Consider the following 19,570-nt stretch of genomic DNA (forward strand, 5'->3'; position numbering starts at 1 on the left):
TCGCTGTAAAATAGATTTATATATAGATAACTACAAAATAGTTGCTCAAGATATGCTATGAATTTTATATTTAACCCGAGTCACACTTCAACATAAAATCCAAAGTCAAGCATTAAAAGGCTATTTTTCAGTAAGTACATGCTATCTGTGGTCACTGGTTACTAATTGTGCAAGCTGACCAGGAGAGAAGCCAGACCAAGTGGATCTCTGCCCAACAAGTTCCCTAAGAGTGCTGGCCTTTCTCTAAGGCAATGATTCTCAAAGTATGTTCCTTGAAGGTCTAGGGGTTCCATAGCAATGGCTCTTAGATGAACCCATGAGGCTGGAATGGGGAGGGTAGTGTTAAGCAAGGCTCTGACTCCCCATCTTCAATATATAGAGCTTTGCTTTTTGCCTGATGTATACAGATTGAGGCCTCTTTCTCTCTGTGGTGGGGTTACGGGTAGCTCCCTAAAAGATATGTACACGTCCTAATCTCCTGGGTCTGTGAATATGACCTTATTTGAAAAAAGGGTCTTTGCAGATGCAATTAAGTGAAGGATCTTGAGATTAGGCTCATCCTTGGATTATCTGAGTGGTCTCTAAATGCACTAAGTGCTCTTATAAGACAAAGGGAGATTTAAGACAGACATAAGAGAAGTTACAGAGGAGAGAAGACAATGTGCCCAGAGAGGCAGAACTCGAATGATGTGGCCACAAGTCAAGGAATGCTGATGGCCACCAGAAGCAGGCAGTGACAAAGATCAGATTTTCCCCTGGGGCTTCCAGAGGGAATCTGACTCTTCCAACACCTTGATTTCAGACTTCTAACCCCAAGGAGTGTATACACTTCTGTTGCAGTGAAGCAACAGGAGCGAAAGCAGCCATAGGCAACCAATACATGGTGTAACATGAAATTTGAAGAAACAGCTCCAAAGCAGTGAAGTTTGTAAATTACTATCTTCTACTACCCTTGGTTTTCTTCTGCTTTGTTGCTATTCAATCCTGCTACTGTGTCTGGCCAGGCCAATGTGCCTGCAGACTCTGCCAGCAGGGGAGGTTTAAGAAACAAACCAGTCTCTCTCTCTGTCTGGGTCTCACCTGACAGTTCTTCAAGGAGCTCATGCCCACCTCATCACGCTTGGCATTGACAAGAGTCCCGTGGCTAGATGGGGAAACCGAGGCACAGAACAGGGCCTGGGTCTGTTTTATTCACGTCTGTATCCCCAGCCCTAGCACAACGCCTGGCCCACAGAAAGAACTCAGTGGACATAGGTGAAGGAAAGGCATGGCCAAGGTCATACAATTCTTAGTGATGAGCTTAGTCTGAAAACTTTTTGGCTCCTGTTCTGGTACTGTTGCCACTAAAGCTTGCAGCCTAAGACAACATAACCAAGTAACTTAATGTGGATCTGAGGCCCAAAGAGATGCCATTTCAGGCATGTCGGAGGAAAGTCCGCGCTGACGCTAGGTGCCTGGGAGTATGGCGGCTGTGTTTCTGGGCACAATTTCCACATCATTCTGCCAATAATGCTGATGCTTAGAAGTTCTACCAAGTCACAGTAGATGTGAGCAGTGCTCAGCACCCTGGCCTTTAGTCCTATTTCTGCTGTTGATTCCCCGGGCTGGCTGCCCACTCCGAGACTCAGTTTTCCAATCTGCACGAGTGAACAGGGATCAGAGACATCTAAGGCTCTTACACAGGCCAGAACTTTACCCAGCAGGGCGTGTGTGTCTCCTTACACAGATGGGGGGCGAGGCGTACATCTACATCCCAAGGCTCAGCCTGAGGACCCCTGCTCTTCCTCCAAAGTGTGCCATTTACTCTCATACCTCACCCACCTTTAACAATGTTAAGGGTGGAGGAAAAAGTCTCTAATCACAGTGTGTAAATAACGACTTGGTTAACTTCCCCTAGAATAAAACTCCACTCCTTAGGAATGAAGGTGAACTGCTCTCCAGCTGAGCTTAAATACACTCCCCACGAATGCACGCATGCATGGGACGTTAAATGCATTAACGCACATCCAGACAGGACTCTGCCCACTGGCCAAGTCCTCCAACTCTACCCACTTCCCACCCACTGACTATATGAGTGCAAATGATTTTTATCTACTTGCCGATATCGGCAGGCCGGCTCCTTGGTAATACCTGGTAAGTCCAACAGGCTGTTGCCTCCACTACTCCACCAGAGGTTCTCTTTTCAAGATCTCCAGTGGCTGCCACACTGTTCAATCCAGTGATCCCTTTTCAGTCCCCGTCGGACTCTGCCTCTAGTAGCAGCCTCTAACACAGCCCCCCTCTCCTCCATCTAGCTGGTTGCTCACTTTGCTCTGTGCTCCCCTGGTGGACCTCCGGCCTTCTGGACATTCTTATCTCTTGTGCCGAATCCTCTTCATCACTCCAGCTCTTACACGTTGATATGCCCCAAGGATCAGTTCTAGAACTTCTTGCATTTTTACCCACACTAATTTCCTAAGTGATCGCATGGAGACTTGTACTTTTATTTCTTATTTATCTTTTTTTTTAATTTTAATTTTTTTGAGAGACAGAGTCTTTCTATGTTGCCCAGACTGGTCTTGAACTCCTGGGCTCAAGCGGTCCTCTCACCTCAGCCTTCCAAGTAGCTGGGACTACACAGCTAGAATCTGAGTTTTAAACATTAACTATATGGTGTTGAATCCCAAACTGTATCTCCAGCTTGGACTGGTCCCCCCACCGAACTCCAGACCTACATAAATCTCCAGCTGCTCAACACCTCCATCCGGACACCTAATAGGCACCTCATATTTAACAAGTCCAAAACCCTGCTGCTCCATCTCTTCTCCCAAGACAGGAAAACAATTCTGCCTCCTAGCCCAGCACTCTTCCGGCTAAAACCTGCAATCTAAGACAACACAATCAAATGACTACCATCATCTCCACTTCAGCTAATAGTAATTCCATCCTTCCAGCTCCTACTGCCCAGACTCTAGAACTATCCTTGACTCTTCCTGCTCTGTCACTCCCCACTATGAATATACCAGCAAATCCTGCCTACCCCACCTTCAAAGTATGTCCAGAATCTGACCATTCCTTACCATGCCACGACCACCACTCCAGTTCAAGCCACCTTCTCCTTTCTCCTGTCTTGTAAATATCTCATAGCCAATCTCCCTTCCTGCTATACACTGCCCTGGAATCCACATTGGACAGAGCAGCCAAGGTCATGTCACTCCTTGGCTGAAACTCATTTATGGTTCCCCAGTATTTACCCACTCAATGTACTCTGTTACTTTTCTGTCCACTTTACTGTCTGTTTCCTCAACTAGAACATGAGCTAGAGGACAAGATTTTGTCTCATTGGCTCATGATACTCAGAATAGTGGCTAGCACATGGGTGATGGTCAGCAAGAGGCTGTTTACCAAGTAAACCAAGGACCAAGTCTAGGAAAGGTCAATGTCAGCATGGCTCTGGAGGCATCTGTAGCCTCTGATCCAGGCAAAACTTTTCTGTGATCAATCCGTCAACATCACTGTAACTGTCGATGGTTTTGCTGCTTCAGTGAATATTCAGAACTGAAGAATGACTCATTCATCTGGCCTTTATTATAACATAGGTTGCAGTTGCTTCACAGAAGCCAATTTTCTGAATAAGTGAAGCTTATTTCTTGAGTGTCAAAGTTGTATCTTTATCCTTTCTGATGAACTGATGAACATTTTCTAAAATGTAACACACTCTTCCCACTTTCTGAAATGCCAAGATACAGTAGCCTGGTAATACCCTGACATTCTCTCTTGAGGGTGCAGGGTCGCCATCAGGACCACCCATCAGCATAGATTCAGGCCCTCAGGCGACAGGGTAGCTGCCCCCACTAACGGTTCAGGAGCCTTCATTCTCCCACCAGCAGTTCTGGAAACGCTCCCCTCTGCTTCTAACAGGCTCCTACTCCCAATTCCAAATCTGCCCTCTAATTAATTCCATGTGGTTCTGGAAGATTTCCAGAGGCCAGGGCTCTACCCACTGCTTTCTGTATCCTTGTGCCTGGTCCTCTGGCAGGTGTCAGCCAAGGTCTGCTCAATGACACAAACAAAACGACCCGACAAAACACACCAGCATGCAGGGTGGAGGTGATGCTGGTGAGGACAGCCACGATGCAAATGGCACAAAAAACACGGAGAGTGATGCCAAGGGCAGCCGTGGTATACTGAGTGCTCATGACATGCTGGGGGCAGTGCTCCGGGCCCCACACTTACACCGTCTCATCCTTCTGTGCAATGCCTGATACGGGCATTTTTTGGTTTCTAGATAAGAAAACCAAGGATTGGAGAAACCGAGTGACTTTTTCAGTCTCCCCGCTTCCTAGAATTCCACCAGGTCTGTCTGACTCCAAAGTCTAGGCTTTGAACCATTTGGATAATTTTTGTTTTCTCAAGAGAAAATAATAAAAACACCTGTTGAATGAATGAAGAATGAACACATACATGACTAAATGCCAGAAGTCCCAAGACACAGGGAATACATTCCCTTGTTTTTTGCTGTTTCCTGAGCATCCAGACAGAACTGGGCATATGTTAGATGATAAAAGTCACACCGACATGAAATAAAGGACAGGAATGAAGGGCCCCACCTCTTCCACAGAGAAAAGTGCCTGGGCTCTGCGCTCACTGCCTGCCTCTCTCTCTCTCCCTGATGTGTTTTCAAATGCTGCTGTGCTCAAACATGTCCTTTAGATATAAAGAGTCTCCAGCTTTTAGTGACAAGGAGAGAAGCCATTGTGGGAAAAAGGTCATAGCTTCATCACTAGCCTTAGAGAGCTGAGAGAGGGAACATGGAGTAGAACCACAGTGTCTGCAAATGCCAGGAGCGAGGCCCATGCCCGGTACTTACTATTCCACCTAAGTTTCACATCGTCACACCATCACCTGTTCCTTAATAACCCTCAAAATGATCTGTACTTCCATTTCTGTCATGTATCACTGATAAATTTTAATAAATAGTCAAATAGAAAAGATTAGATTAATAGATTAAAACTATTAACCTATTAAACAACTCTTAACAGTCTAGAAATTCAAAGTAACCTACAATGCATAAACATATCATTAGTTGGAGATAATTCTTAGACACTTAATTTTCTTCATTGTACGGTGTCAGTCAGCCACAACGCTGGGTAATATTGGAGTTCACAAAGACAGTATATGATTTAAATATTAACAGTAAATTCCCTGGTTAATTTAAACCTAGGGGGGAAAGCAAGAGTCTTGGGCGATCTTGTCAAGTCATAAACTCCGAAATGTAGCAGGGTGGGGTTCAACAGTTACAGCTGGAAACTTCTTTCGAGGGTGCTGTGGCATGTGGAAGGTTGCCCAGGATGTTAAGAAGAAGCAGCGTTAATGGCATTTTAAACAGACACGCTACCTTCGTTTTCCAGTGGGTCTGGCAATGGTGCAATTCTGATCTATTAGCAATGTGCACTGGTCTCTGAGGGGCCACCTCTCTGTCTCCCAGAGAGAATCTCCCCAACAGACAGGTAGGTAGTGGAGGCCAATGAGGGGCCCATGATCACTGTCCTGCAGAGATGCACCACCCTGCAAAGACTGTCCTGCACACATGAGGTCCCATGCAGACCCCAGAAGGCAGGAAGCTCAACCACTAAAGAACAAGGCCATCCCTAAGCCCTCACACTGGACGTCTATAACAAAGGATAAACACAGTCCCTCTGTTCACCATTACTTCATGCCGAGGCTATGACTTAGCAACTACTCCTTTCTCTCATTCTCTGAGATCCAACTCCTCTGGCCATCTTCTCCTAGGAATGAACGGATAAGGAAGCACCCCAGCAGGACTGCGACCCCTCCACCTTCCTGCCCACGTCGCCAGCTGATGCCCAGTGCTGCCCAGCTGCTGACACAGATTTACTATCCCTCCACAATGCTGTCCCCGTTCTGGCATTACAACTGCCTTCCTCCCCTCCACCCTGCAGTCTCTAGGACTAGTGGGGTGACAACCAACCAGCTCTTGCCCCAACACCCCAGGGTGAGAACTCAGCCCTGGTTTGCTCACTGCCTCGAGGCACGCTGCCTTTGGACACACACACAGGACTCTTTTAACTACATGATCCAGTCCTTACAAGGTGCTTGGGGATGGCAAAGCAGATGTAGGGATCGTTGCTAGGAGCCGTACCCTGTCCACACCTTCCCTTCCTCATGTGCAAATCACAGTTGTTATACTTACCACTAAGGGTACTCGAGAAGATTAAAGGATGGATGGATGTAGGTACCACATACCTAATAGGAACTCAATGCATATTAGTTCTTTTCTCCCGCGCCTACTAAGTAAACCAGACAAAATGTGAAAAGTTAGGTTAACTATGAAAAAGATGAGCTCACAGGCCGTCAGTGGAGTACTCATAAATGGAAGCAGAAGAGGAATTTTTAGCCCCTATGAAAACAAAAGGAGTGGGGGCAAGGCCACCCTCCATGCAGCAGTGAGGAGGAGAGATGGGAGACCCACACTGCAGCCAAGTCCACTGCAGGACAGGCAGGCAGGAGTGATCAAGAAGGTGGGTTTGAGGTGTCCCAATGCTGTAAACTGTCACACTCCACATGGAGTCTGGAGGGTGCTCAAGCCAAGGGTGAGCATGTTCTTTTTTTGTCAGCAGAGTCAGACAGATGGTGAGGTTGTGGAAATTTCCTGGGTTGCCTTCTCAGATCAAGGGCCTCTGTTATTAAAGGCCTCAAGAAGCAACTAGGTCAGGTCCTCCTACTTAGCATTCTCAATATTGTGCTTCAGGACAAGGCAAGATTCTGAACACTCTGAACTAACAGCCACAGGTTCACAATAACTTTCTCACTTTGCTCAAGAAGCATACGTGGGGGGCATGTGCTGAGTGGGAGGACTGAGTTCCCAGAGGCCCCCACCAATTCCCTCTGCTGGACCACCCCAAGTTCAAGTGCCCTTTGGCACAAACAACTCACAGATTTTGATGGACGTGAATTGTGGTTTGCATTTCTGTGGCTGTCTCCAGAGGCCAAACCTAACACTGCATATACATTTTCAAGAATCTGCCTTATTTACAGAGCCTAGGTTGAATGGTAACTTATTAAGCAGAGTCAACTCTGCCCACCAAAAAACCAACTGGCCTCTTTGGAATAAGTATGTGAGCCCCCATTCAACCTGCAATTTAGGACTTTTTTGTGGACAAACTTTGCCCGAATTTTGGTAGGGTGAGAATATTTCTGGAAATACATTTCTAGAAGTGAAATCTGAACTCCAGGAATAGGAACATAAATCTAGAGTCAAGATGAAGATACCTCCCAAAACATACCCAGTTCTCAATTCATTCTGCTAATACCATACCGTTCATTGACTAGCACTGGGCTGACTACAGGTTGAATATTCCTCATCTGAAACACTCAGGGACAGAAGTACCTGGATTATTTTTTTTTCTTTCAGTTTTTGGAATATTTCCATTTTATTTGCCGGTTCAACATCCCTAATCCAAAACCCAGAAATCTGAAATGCTCCAGTGAGCATTTCCTTTGAGCATCATGTTGGTGCTCAAAAAGTTTCAGATTTGGGGGCATTTTGGATTTCTGGATTAAGAATACTCAATCTGTACTGCTGTGAAATTTTGTGCAAATGAAATTGCGTTGTTTAGGGCTACTTTTATTTTACTGCTGAAAACCAAAATGGTAAACAAGAAGAAGATATAAATAATTATGCAGCCACACACATGTGGTTATCAGATAAAATGGTCCACCAGTAAAAAATCTTGGCTTAATTAAAGAACAAGACTTAGCTACACTGAAAGCCATTTTACCATCTGGGTGACTCCAGACAAGTCTATTCCTCAATTCCCTCTGAACAAGAGGGATGTCAGTCACTATCTGAAAGGGCTGCTGGGAAGATCAAATAAGACACATACTTGGATCATGGTAGGCCTTCAACAAATAAGAGCTCCATCATCGTCATCCCTCCCTTCAGCCCTCTCTCCAATGTCCAGGCTCTACAAAAAATCAATGTCACCCCACGTTATCAACTCCTAGGAACCAGAATCCACCACGGTAATAATAAAAATAAATGTTTATTGAACACCTACTTTGAACTAGGCATTGTGCTAAGGGTATATATATTATTACTGACAACACTATGAAGGAGGTACTAGTATAATCCCCAGTTTACAGATAAGGAAGCCAAAATGCAGGAAGGCTAGGTAATGAGCCCAAGGTCACACAACCAGGCAACGGACAGTGCCAGAATCTGAATCCAGGCAGTCTGGGCTCCTCCATTCTGCACTAGGCTGCTGGGCCCTTAGCAGGACTGGAGAGATGGTGAGGAAGATGCTTGATAGACCAGGCAGGGGGTGCAGGGGGGGCATGGAGAATGCGGACCACAGGAGTACAACTGCTCTACTCTGGGGCCATCCAAGAACCAAGCAGAAGGCTGTGCATTTTTGGATGCAGGCTACACATAATCCTTTGCTGAACTTAAAGTCCTCAGGCCTGAAAAAAAAAAATAGCCCTTCAGAAACTCAGCTCTAAGCCTACCGTCTAAGGTCCTGTCTGTCCTGAACCCCTGGCAACACCTATCATCACATCTTATCCCCTGATGCTTATTCTCCTCCTGGCAGCCAGAATGATCCTTTTAAAACCAAATCATATCATGCCACTTCTCTGTTCAAACTCCCCAGTGGCTCCTGATCTCACACACAGGAATGGCCAAAGTCCTGATAATGGTCTCCAGGGACCTCCGTGGCCACACTGGCCTCCTTGCTGCTACTCCAGCTCCAGGGCCTTTGCACCTGCTATTCTCTCTGCCCGGAATGCACTTCCCCCAAATGACTGCTTGGTTTGGCCCCTCAACTTTCAGATCCTTGTTCATGACTCACCTTCCCTGAATGCTCAAATTAGAGAGGCAACACTGTCTCCGGCTCTCCCGATCTCCTCTGCTTTTCCCCCACAGCACTTGTTATCATCTAACAAGCATATACTTTACGTATTCATTACAGCTGCTCTACTCCCACTACATCAGCTCTACAAGGGCAGGGATTTCTGTCTGTTTCATTCCCTGCTGTGCCTCCAGCACCCAGGTCAGTGCCAAGCACTTAGTAGGCACTCAGTAAATATTTGTGGAATGAATGGATGAGATTTGATGTTTTTCTTATTCTCCTCCCCAATATCCTTGTCTACAAGACCCCGTTCACTTGTTGGGCAACCTATAACAAAATAATGAGCCCTTTAACCTCTCCTATCCCAGATTTCCTTATCTCTAAAACGAAAGGGCTGGACTACATTTTCTACAGTCCTTCCGGCTCTGAAAATCCTCAGCTGACAAAAGAAAAAAATATATATATTTATATATGATTCTTTATTACACCAAGTCTATAACTGATTTACTTGATTACAAATCATTTACTTGATTACAAAAACTGCATTTCCTTTAGAATTTTCCAAAGTTAAGGCCCCACAGCCCCCCTGACCCTTAAGTAGGGTTTGGCTGGAGTTGTGCTACATGATTTGTAACCTGCACACCAGATCGACATTAACCTCAAGTGTTGGGATCACTGGTCTTGTAAAATCGACCCAGTTTGGGTTACAGGGAAGTAAACCAAACCACATTCAGTTGTTTCTTAAGATCAGAAACACCACCTCTCCTTGTCCCCTCAATTTAACACTAATTCCGTAGCAGCCCATGCTGTTGATTTTGGGGTTTAGCCAGAAGCCCTCTGGAGAAATAACATTATGTGTTCCAGGCCAAGAGGAAGGCACTGGGATGAAAGCAGGCTCTGGTGTAGTAGCAGAGTGTGCCATAGCATAGCTGGGGCTGGAGGCCCACGTTAGAGGGCTGGGGGTCCTTCAAGGTCATTCCGCCCAGAGCCATCTAACCTCATTCTGACTTTGGGGAATCTTAGGACCTTCATTTCTCCATCTGAAGCAGGGATTAAATGAGCTCTAATGCTCTACAAAGTGGCTACCCATCGAAATCCCACCTGGCCATGGTCAAATCACCAGTGGTGTCAGCTAAGGCCACTACACCGACAATGTTCTCTCTTCTTTTTTTTTTAAGACAGAGTCTTACTCTGTTGCCCAGGCTGGAGTGCAGTGGCATGATCTTGGCTCACTGCAACCCTGCAACCTTCACCTCCTGGGTTCAAGCAATTCTCCTGCCTCAGCCTCCTGAGTAACTGGGATCACAGGTGCGTGCCACCATGCCTGGCTAATTTTTGTATTTTTTTAGTTGAGACAGGGTTTCGCCATGTTGGCCAGGCTGGTCTCAAACTCCTGACCTCAAGTGATCCACCCGCCTCAGCCTCCCAAAGTGCTGGGATTACAGGGGTGAGCCACCACACCAGGCCCGACAATGCTCCCTTGACGGTTAACATATAATTCACTTCTCAGACTGAACATCTAGTCACTATATAAGTAATAGTGTGTTAGTCTTTCAAAGGATTGGTTTTCATCACAGAATCTATAAACTTGCCTGTGAGCTCCTCCAGAGTCCCACCTTCTTGATAGGCCTCCAGCCTACAGCACAGTTCCCGGCCCCAAACAGGCTCCTGTAATATGTATTAACTGATCCTTTCCTACCAAGAAGCAGAAGGGCGTGGTGGGTAAGTGTATGCATCACAGAAGTCAGACTCGGGTAGACTTTCTGGCTCTACTGCCTACCTCCACCTAGGCAGCTTTGGGCCGGTAAACCTCTCTGTGCCTCAGCTTCCTCATCTGTAAAGTGGGAATAATAAGAGTATCTCTCTCATGAGGTTGTTACAAAGATTACATTAAATTAAAAAATGAGGCTGGGCGTGGTGGCTCGTATCTGTAATTCCAGCACTTTGGGAGGCCAAGATGGGTGCATCGCTAGAGCTCAGGAGTTTGAGACCAGCCTGGGCAACACAGTGAAACCCCAGCTCTACAAAAAAATGCAAAAATTAGCCAGGGGTAGTGCTGCATGCCTGTAGTCCCAACTAGTCGGGAGGCTGAGACGGAAGGACTGCTTGAGTCCGAGAGGTAGATGCAGTGAGCAGAGACTGCACCACTGCACTCCAGCCTGAGCAACAGAACGAGACCCTGTCTCCAAGAAAAGAAAAATTAATAAATTAATACACATAAATCACTTAGCTCAGAGCCTAACAAAGAAATGCTGACCAAATGGTAGTCATTACTATTAAAAAGTCTGTTTTTACACCTTAAGCCATACACAACCCCAGGTTTGGGTGGCTCTTCCTAATGCATATTCTGGCACCATGGTAGTAACACAGGGGCTCAGTCACTGAGTATGTGTGATAGAGAGGCTAGGCTAGCAGGGAGAACAAGTCAATGTCTCACATGCCACCCTACCCCTCCTGTGACTGGGCAGGCATCTCTAATCAATCTCAGCATTCTTCCACCAACTACAGCCTTAGGGGGATAATACTCAATTCAGAGCTTCAGGCAGCCACTGTGGGAAAACCTGCCTGTTCTTCTCTGGCTACAATTACCAGGCAGAGATGCTCGTGTAGGAGAGATTCACGCATCAGAGAGTGAGGGCAGACCACATTCCCACAGGACTGACGACGGGTGGGTGGTGCTTTGTCTCTTCATTCACTCAGTGTAGTACTTCGAACAGTGCCTGTCATGCAGGAGACACTCAATGTCTGACTAGGTGAATAAATTAGCATCTAACCCATCTGAGTTCATAGCATACAGCACCGGGCCTACCAGAGCAGGTGCTTAGTGAAAGTGGGAGGAAAGTGGGAGAGGCTGTCTAGACCCTCACTTGGGCACGGCACTGAGGAGTGGAGAAAGCACCAGCTTTGGCAGGTTCACGGCCCAACACAGCCACTGACTCATTCATTATATGCCCCCGAGCAGGGCCCTTCCTCCCAAAGGCCTCGATCTCCCCATTGCACAATGACAGGGTGGTCTAGACAAACTCAACGCCCCTTCCAGTCTTGATTTCCTGATCCAAGAAATACTTACAGGCACTGGTACGACAACTGCTACTGCCCCGCAGGCCACAGCCTCACACATTGTTCTTACACAAATTCCACTCCTAGGGACTCAGGAGAGAAACACAAAATGCTGGGCAGCTGCTGGCTACATGGGTCACCCCCAGTGGCCACAGGCCCAAGTGCACCATCTCTGAATTCTACCTGCTCCTCTCCACACTCCGTGTCTCTATGTCACTCGCACATCTTCTTCCATCTCATCTAGTGTGCCCATCCCATAAACACGTACTGACAACCTGCTAGGGGCCAGGCCCACGGCAGTGAACAAGACGGACATATTCTCTGCCTATGGAGCTGGCACTCTCAGAGAGACAGAAAAAAAGGAACACAGGGAAGGGAATGAAATAACGAATAATGAAAATGAAATAATTAAACAGCATAAACAGGCTATGAAGGCCACACACCACAGACTGCGGTGGAGGTACCTTGATACGGGGGGTCAGGGAAAGCTTCCCTGAGGGTAGAAGAGATTCCAGATCTGAAAGATGAAAGGACATTCATCATGGGAAGATCAGAGAAAGAACATTCCACGCACAGGGAACAGCAGTTGCAGAGGCTCTCAGGTAGGAGTCAGTTTAGACTAGCGGCTGACAAACTATGGTCATTTATGGGCATATTTATGTATCGCCATGGCTGCTTCAGCATTATAATGGCAGAGTTGAGAACTGCCACAAAGATCATACAGCCTGCAAAGCGTAAAATATTTGCCACGCAACACAGGTCTCTGGGTTGCAGAGACCTCCAGCCTGGTACCATGGCGTCTATTCTACTAGCCTCCAATCCACCCAACAAACGGCTGCCAGGGTGGTATTCCTGAAACACCAAGCTGAACGCATTACTCTCCTGCTCAGAGAATGTCAGTATCTTTCCATGGTTTCTCAAAGTACATTCCAAAGAACATTTGCTCAATGCAATGAACTTCAATACAGGGGTCCCATGGTTAAGAAGTTTGAGAAATATGATTCTCTTTCTCACTCTCTAAACATAATTCTCTCTCTCTCTCTCTCTCTGCCTGTCTCTTCTCAAGCACACACATTAGCATATTAAAAGATCTGGAAAGTCCCACAGCAAATAAACCTTTTTAATTTCGTTTAACCCGCTGTCCTCTGAACTTATTGGGCCACAGAAAGAACCCTTTTTTTCCCCACACAAAAAAATCCATTAACATTTTAAAGAACTAGTGTTCCATAGGCCAACGGGCAAATTATTCTGCTTGGCATTCACAATCTGACCCTCAGCTCTAACAGGTAAACCTAGGATCGATTCTAGATTTTATGTACGTGTTCTGGGGAGCCGTCTCTCTTGTCTGTCCCTTACCTTCTTTCTGCCTCCAAAGCCCCAAATAAAGGTCACATGGCCATGGTAGCCTTGCTCTACCCAACAGAACAGCAGCAACAGCAGCAGCAGCAGCATGGGTGCTAACATTACCTAGTACCTACCTGTGACACCTGTCATGATGTCCATAGCTTGGGACAGTCTGATATCTCTTTCTCTCTTCTTTGGTAAAAACAGTCCAGTTCTCCATTGGGGACAACCCCCCCTCCCTTCTCCTACCATCCTTGAGGGTGAGACAGGCCACCCCCTCTCCACCCTGGCTAATCAGAGTATCCCATCCCCTGCTTTGGCATGACTGGTTCAGAGAGAGGAGCACATGACACTAGCATGTAGGCCAATAGATTCTGGACAAGGATGGGACTAGCTGCCCCAGGAGTTCGCCATGCAGCAGGCCAGATGGAATTCCAGCCCAGGTCTTTCTGCCTAGTCTTACACTTCACTCCTAAGTTCTCAACTTGAGCGGCCAATGGCCGGTTCAGGAATGAACCATCCTTGGATTCTGGTCACAGGTACCCACATGGAAAATGCTTTCCATGACCTCACACTGTCTGGGGAAGTCTGGATACTTCTTGCCAAGGAGGGCTGGCCTGGACCATCCATCCTTTCAAGGGGAAGGTGAGGACCAGAGAGTGGTAACTGTTAGTCATGAAGACCTGAGTCAGTGGGTGGACAAGCTGGGGGCAGGAGAGGGAGTGTACCTGCTCGCAGTGCTTTTCCTTCCGGCTGCACTGGCTCCGTCAGCCTGCAAAAGAAACCCAAAACACCTACATCAGCCAAGGCAGAAGACGTAGACTCGACCTGCTGCCACCCCGCCAAGCTCCCACTGAATACCAGCCTTCAGACTGTGGGGTGAGCTGGCCACAAGCCCCTGTCCCGCTCCTCCAGGCTGGACAAACTTGCACCCAGTGGTAAGAGGGAGTCAGGACACCTCCCCGCAATCCCACTTGCTTGGCCCTTTAAATCCCACTGAGCACCCACTGCCAACACAAACTCAGCAACTGCACTGCCCTGGGGACTCAGTGAAAAGTAAGTAACCAGCTAAATCTGAGATTGAATTGCACCATTTTTATTTTCAGCTGGGATTTCCAATAAAACAGTAGCTGTAGATTTATTCCTACCAACCAGAGGGAAAAAATCCTATTACGTTAAAATATTCTTTCCCCCAACCCTATGAGCAGAAGGCAAGAGAGTGCCGGTTCTTAATCTCTTTTATTTGGGTGTCGGGGGGAGGGGGAGATAAAGCTAACCAAATGAAATTTTCAGAAATCATAAAATTCTGGTTCAGATGCAGAGACTGGGGACCTGGGCACAGAGGGAGCTGCCTGAAGTCTCATGAAAAAAAATTCCAGGGGTCCTGACTCCTGGACCAGTGCTCAGGGGGACCTCAATGCAGAGGCTGACAGAGAGGTTGCAGACCTGGGAACAATGTCTAGATCCTCCATCACCGCCTGCTGAAGATGCATTCCCGGCCTTTGTCAAAACACTTCTAATAAGAATCATAGGATAATACAGGTCTGAAATTCAGGTGCATATCTGTTTCCAAATTCAGAATTTTTCCAATTTTAGAAAGGTAATGTACGGCCCTATGTCTTATATTTTGAAACAACCCTGGCAGAGCCCCTGCTAATCAAGCATGTTGTTATTTCTATCGTAAAACATATGCATAGGTAACCCTACGTAGGATAAATGCCAACAAGACAACCATCAGGACCGTAACTAGCCTTTTCTCCCTTCAGGTCAAGTTCTGCTGCCTCATCAGTTATAAAAACTTTTTCAAGTTTCTTTGAATTTCAGGACTGAGGATGGACTGAGGATCTGAAATAAAACACCAGCAGCTACCTTTTGATGAGTGTTTACGAGAAGTTGCAAACTGGCAAAATCAGATGGCAGACTTCGATTCAAACAAATTGGCAATATATAAAAATAAAAGAATTGCACTGAAAAAAGGCCAGATCTCCACCTTCTCTTATTAAACTGGATAACCCTGTGATACCCAGTCCTACATGGTGACGGGCAGCTAGAGCTGACATACTTGGTTCTCCACAGTCTCCATCCCCTCCTCCTGCCTTATAATCACCCAGCCCTTGTCTGGTCCCAGCAGGCATCCACACTTGCTCCCCATGGAGAACTTCCCATTAGGCGCTAGGATATGGACATTAACGCCTTCTCTCATTTAATCCTCACCATAGGTCCTCCCCCACTCCACCCCATAATATCCCCATTTTACAGCAAGGGCACAGAAGGTCAAATAATTTATTTATTGAAAGTCCCACAGCTATAAGCTCAGGACTGGGTCACCCCAAAGTCCAACTTCCTCAGTTATGGAGCATTTTACTTCCCACCGATATTCAGGAGAGCCAACTGGGAAATGGGGTGACATCAAACAGCTCCTATTTCCCACACAAGGGAAAGGGAAAGGGAAAGGTTAAGGATGAATAGGGAGGGAGAAATGTGAGGTCGGGAAGGAAGAAATTAATGAGCTGCTCATGTATTATTTCAACAGAAGAAACAAGAAAGCAGAAAACGGTTTGCATATCATTTCAATGGAAGCAAAATAACAGATCAATTACGGCCTCTTTCCGACATCTTGCATTCCTCAAAACTTGTATGTGAAGTGAACAGGCTGAAGTTGTTTGAATGTTTGCATCATAAGCAGCAGAAGTGGTATGGGTGGAAATTCTGCCCCAGAGAGCTTAAAAAAATGGTCAACTCCCAAATGGATCTCTTGCCTTTCAGACTTAATTCTGTGCGTGTATTTTTAGCATGTCACACACACTTTTAAAGTTGTCATTTTTGTCCTTTTCCTTCACAATTTCACACAGAGTTGACCAGCTCAAGTGCAGCAAACATGTGACAGAGTGTGGGATAAGAGTCTCTGTTTTCAGCATGCCTAATAATCTCCACCTTTGTTTCTCTTTTACTGAGTGAATACTTCGGCTTTTGTGTTACTGGTAGCTGCACGTGTTTCTGTTTTCCACCCATTTTATAAAACAAAGAGAAAGTGCTAAAAATATTCAAAGAGTTGTCGAATGCTTTCGCAGAGACTCAGGTGGTACTGCTGGGAAACTGGGGCAACTAGAGGAAAGAGTTCTACCTGGTCAGGGTGTGGGATGTTCAGATGGTGGCGGATGAGAGTTGCTTCATTGGGATATGGATGGACAATGCATTCAGTGGGAGATGTCCAAGACACATGTCTCAGTATCACAGCACATGGCAATCACAGCATGTGCACCTGGCCAAGTCCAGCTACACCATGAAGAGAGAGCCAAAGCCCACTGTATTGGGAGTACCAGCTCCCAGGGTGGAGTTCCATACACGCCAGGCCGGTGTGGTCTGTCCTTACAAATACATCACAGCCATTCCTTCCAAGTGGATTAAGCTGAACTTCGGACGCTTCCATGTGCCGAGGCCAAAATGTTCTAACATCAGCAATTTCATATGATTCAACCTAAACAATAAACTCATCTGTACCCTGTGTAATCTGACCTGAGTCTCAATTTGAACTGAAGCTTAAGAGAACAGAGTTTAGAGTTAGATTGAGTTCAAGTCCTGGTTTTGCGTTTTCCAGCACTGTGATCTTCAGCAAGTCACATGTACTTCCAAGACCTCGATTTCTTCATCTGCAAAATGGCAAGATGCTAATCACAGGCCCTATCTCACGGGACTGACTTGAGAGGCGAGATAACTTAAATAAGGTAAAACATGTAATAGCACGTAAAAGTACTTAGTGAGTGCTTGGCTATAACAATGAAAATAATCACTGACAACCCTATAGTTATAGACGCCACTATTTATTGGGTCTAGGAAACTGAGGCACAGAAAAACAGAATGATATGTATAAGACGAACGAGTCGCAGAGCCAGCCTGGGCTGGACCATGGGTCTTCTGCCTCAAGGTCTTCCCCAAATCCCAAGCTGCAAGTCAGCATCTCATGACTGGCCACCAGACCACCACAGCCCAAAGGCCTTCTCCAATGGTGCAGTCAGAATGACGGTAATGTCACTAAACTACTAAGTGCAGCCCTGGTATACGTAGTCATTACTCAGGTAATGGAAACTCCCACTGCAGCTGCTGTTGTTTCACCATCTTCTGCCACTGGACTGGGTGCTTCTTAAGGATGTAGCTTGTTGCCTGGCTCTGAGTCTCATTTTGAACCTTAGACAAGCTCTTTCCTTTCTCTGGACCTCAGATTCTCCATAGGTTAAAAAATGGGGGCAGGGAAAGGAGATTAAAACAGATCATCTCCCCCACTCCATGTTGAACTGACCCAACCTTAATCAGACCACTCTATGGCAAATAAAATAAGCAGGACCCCAGGGAGATCCTCCTTCTCACTCTCGTGAAGCTGGGGTGAAGGTGTATCCAAGCCCTCCAGTCCCGCATAAGGGTGCTGTCCCCGCTTCCCCGTCCCACCTATTCTTATTCACCAGTTTCCCCTCAGGACCTGGGCAAGGCTATTTTTGGTTTCATTCGACCCTCCTCTTCCCTCCCAAATGAATGTGAAGTTGTTCTTTTCCATTCTCTTATTAAGGGTTTTCTTGGAAAGAAAATATTATTCCAAACCCAGAAATTTTATTTCTAAATTTGTGCAAATGTAAGTTGTAAGACATTAGCTGCATTTCACATTTTGTGCAAATGGCAGAAACAGGCAATTCGTGTGCTCCGGGATGGGGGCTGGCCAACGATTTCGATAAAATAAACCCTTTTTTAATTTAAATGCTAATGCACTGAATTAAAATTTAATAACTGAGGAAATTGAAAAGCCGAGCAGGAATATTGGAAATAAATCCAAGCAGAAACAGCTGAAATTAAAAATTCTAGAGAGTGGGAGGATAGCAGCTAAGCTGTCTTATATGATTACATTTTTTTTTTTCAGAATGAAGCAAAAAAAAAAAAAAAAAAATCCTATCTCTCTCTGGCTCTAGGGCAGTAAATCCACAGTGCTGTGATTTATTGCTCAATTTTCCTGAGGGAAAAAGGCTTTCTTTAATGCTGAAATATTTCATAAATTTCAAGCCAGCATAAATTCTTAATTTAAAAGTTATGGAGGTCACATTTAGTGCACTGGTACGGTTCCAAAATCTTAAAGGAATAGCAGCAACAAAAAAAAAAAAAAAAGGTCAAAAGGAGGGGTAGAATTTGCTCTTTTCTTTTTTTCCTTTTTTTCATTTTGGTTTTAATTCACACAAGTTGAAATTTCATTATTAAAGATTCCTCCTGGATGGATAGAACCCAAGCACGTGGGGGAACCAGTGTGTGTTTGGAAAAACCTGCTGCAAAAGATGAAGAGATAAAGATTTAATTCAATTATAAAATGGCATTTTTTTTTTTGTAAGCCACTTGAGGAATTTCTGGTAAAAATTTCCTCCCTTCATTGCCCGGGAAGGGGTGAGGGTGGGGGAGGGTGGCCAATGTAATTGCTTCTCTTAGATCTCCAATCTTTTGTGCACACTGATATATTCATTTGTTATACAGCTGTTCAGCGGCGGAAAGAATGCTGGGGCGCCCATAATTCTAAGCAAATCAATCAAAAATTAATGATTTGTCATGCTTGCACAATGGAGGAAAAACAGCTCCTTAGGTCCTGGCTGCCTGATCTCGAAGAATGAAATGCCTTTCTTCGATAAGAGAGCCGAGCCTGAGGTGCCACAAATGTGGGGGCCTCACAGACCTCCTAGCTCTGTGAGGGCAGAGGGGGGCCGCCATCTTGGAGGGGGCATTTCCAAGATGGCGCCTCAGCTAGCCAAGCTCAGGATGGACCTGGCGCAGCACATTTTCACAGTGCTATAATTAGGATTTTGCCTTTTCCTCCCCCACCGCAACTCAAAAATTACTTGGTCTCTAGAGAATTGAATGGCTCCCTCCTCCCCCAGCTAGATTTAATTTGTCCCTGTTCATTGTTTTCCCAACCCTGCTGACACACAGACATCAACCAACTTTATGGGACTGGGACTGGGGCTGCAGTTCTTGAAGCGTCTGTCACCCCTCCGGGGTGCATGTTGTCCCTCCTCCAAAGGCCACATCCCACACATGACCGTGTCAGCAGCACCCAGCTCAGGGCCTGGCACAGGGCAAATACTCAGCAAATATAGTTGAATCTGCTAATTATGACTGTTTCTCAAAAAATACTGATAATGAGGTTGCTTAGATGAATGGTGCATTGGCAGTCATGCTTGAATGAAATATATCAATTGACTGCAAATAATTATTCTTTTATTCACTCAGCAGATAGTTCTTGAAACCCTACTATGTGGCAAGTACTCTGCTGGGCTCTAGGTAGATGACCT

General features: G+C 45.9%; 1 protein-coding gene across 50 annotated transcripts in view; it reads right to left on the minus strand.

The window, feature by feature from the left end:
* The window catches only part of ZNF618 (zinc finger protein 618), a 169,782-nt gene that overhangs the window by 63,020 nt on the left and 87,192 nt on the right, over window positions 1-19,570 (minus strand). For all 50 annotated transcript variants that reach the window (XM_074016777.1, XM_074016755.1, XM_074016754.1 and 47 more), the window contains exon 2: window positions 13,982-14,025. In XM_074016777.1, coding sequence (XP_073872878.1) covers window positions 13,982-14,025 — 44 coding nt within the window. The remainder of the gene's footprint in view (window positions 1-13,981; window positions 14,026-19,570) is intronic.

The sequence above is a fragment of the Macaca fascicularis genome, chromosome 15 (assembly GCF_037993035.2).
Source record: "Macaca fascicularis isolate 582-1 chromosome 15, T2T-MFA8v1.1".
NCBI lineage: Eukaryota > Metazoa > Chordata > Mammalia > Primates > Cercopithecidae > Macaca > Macaca fascicularis.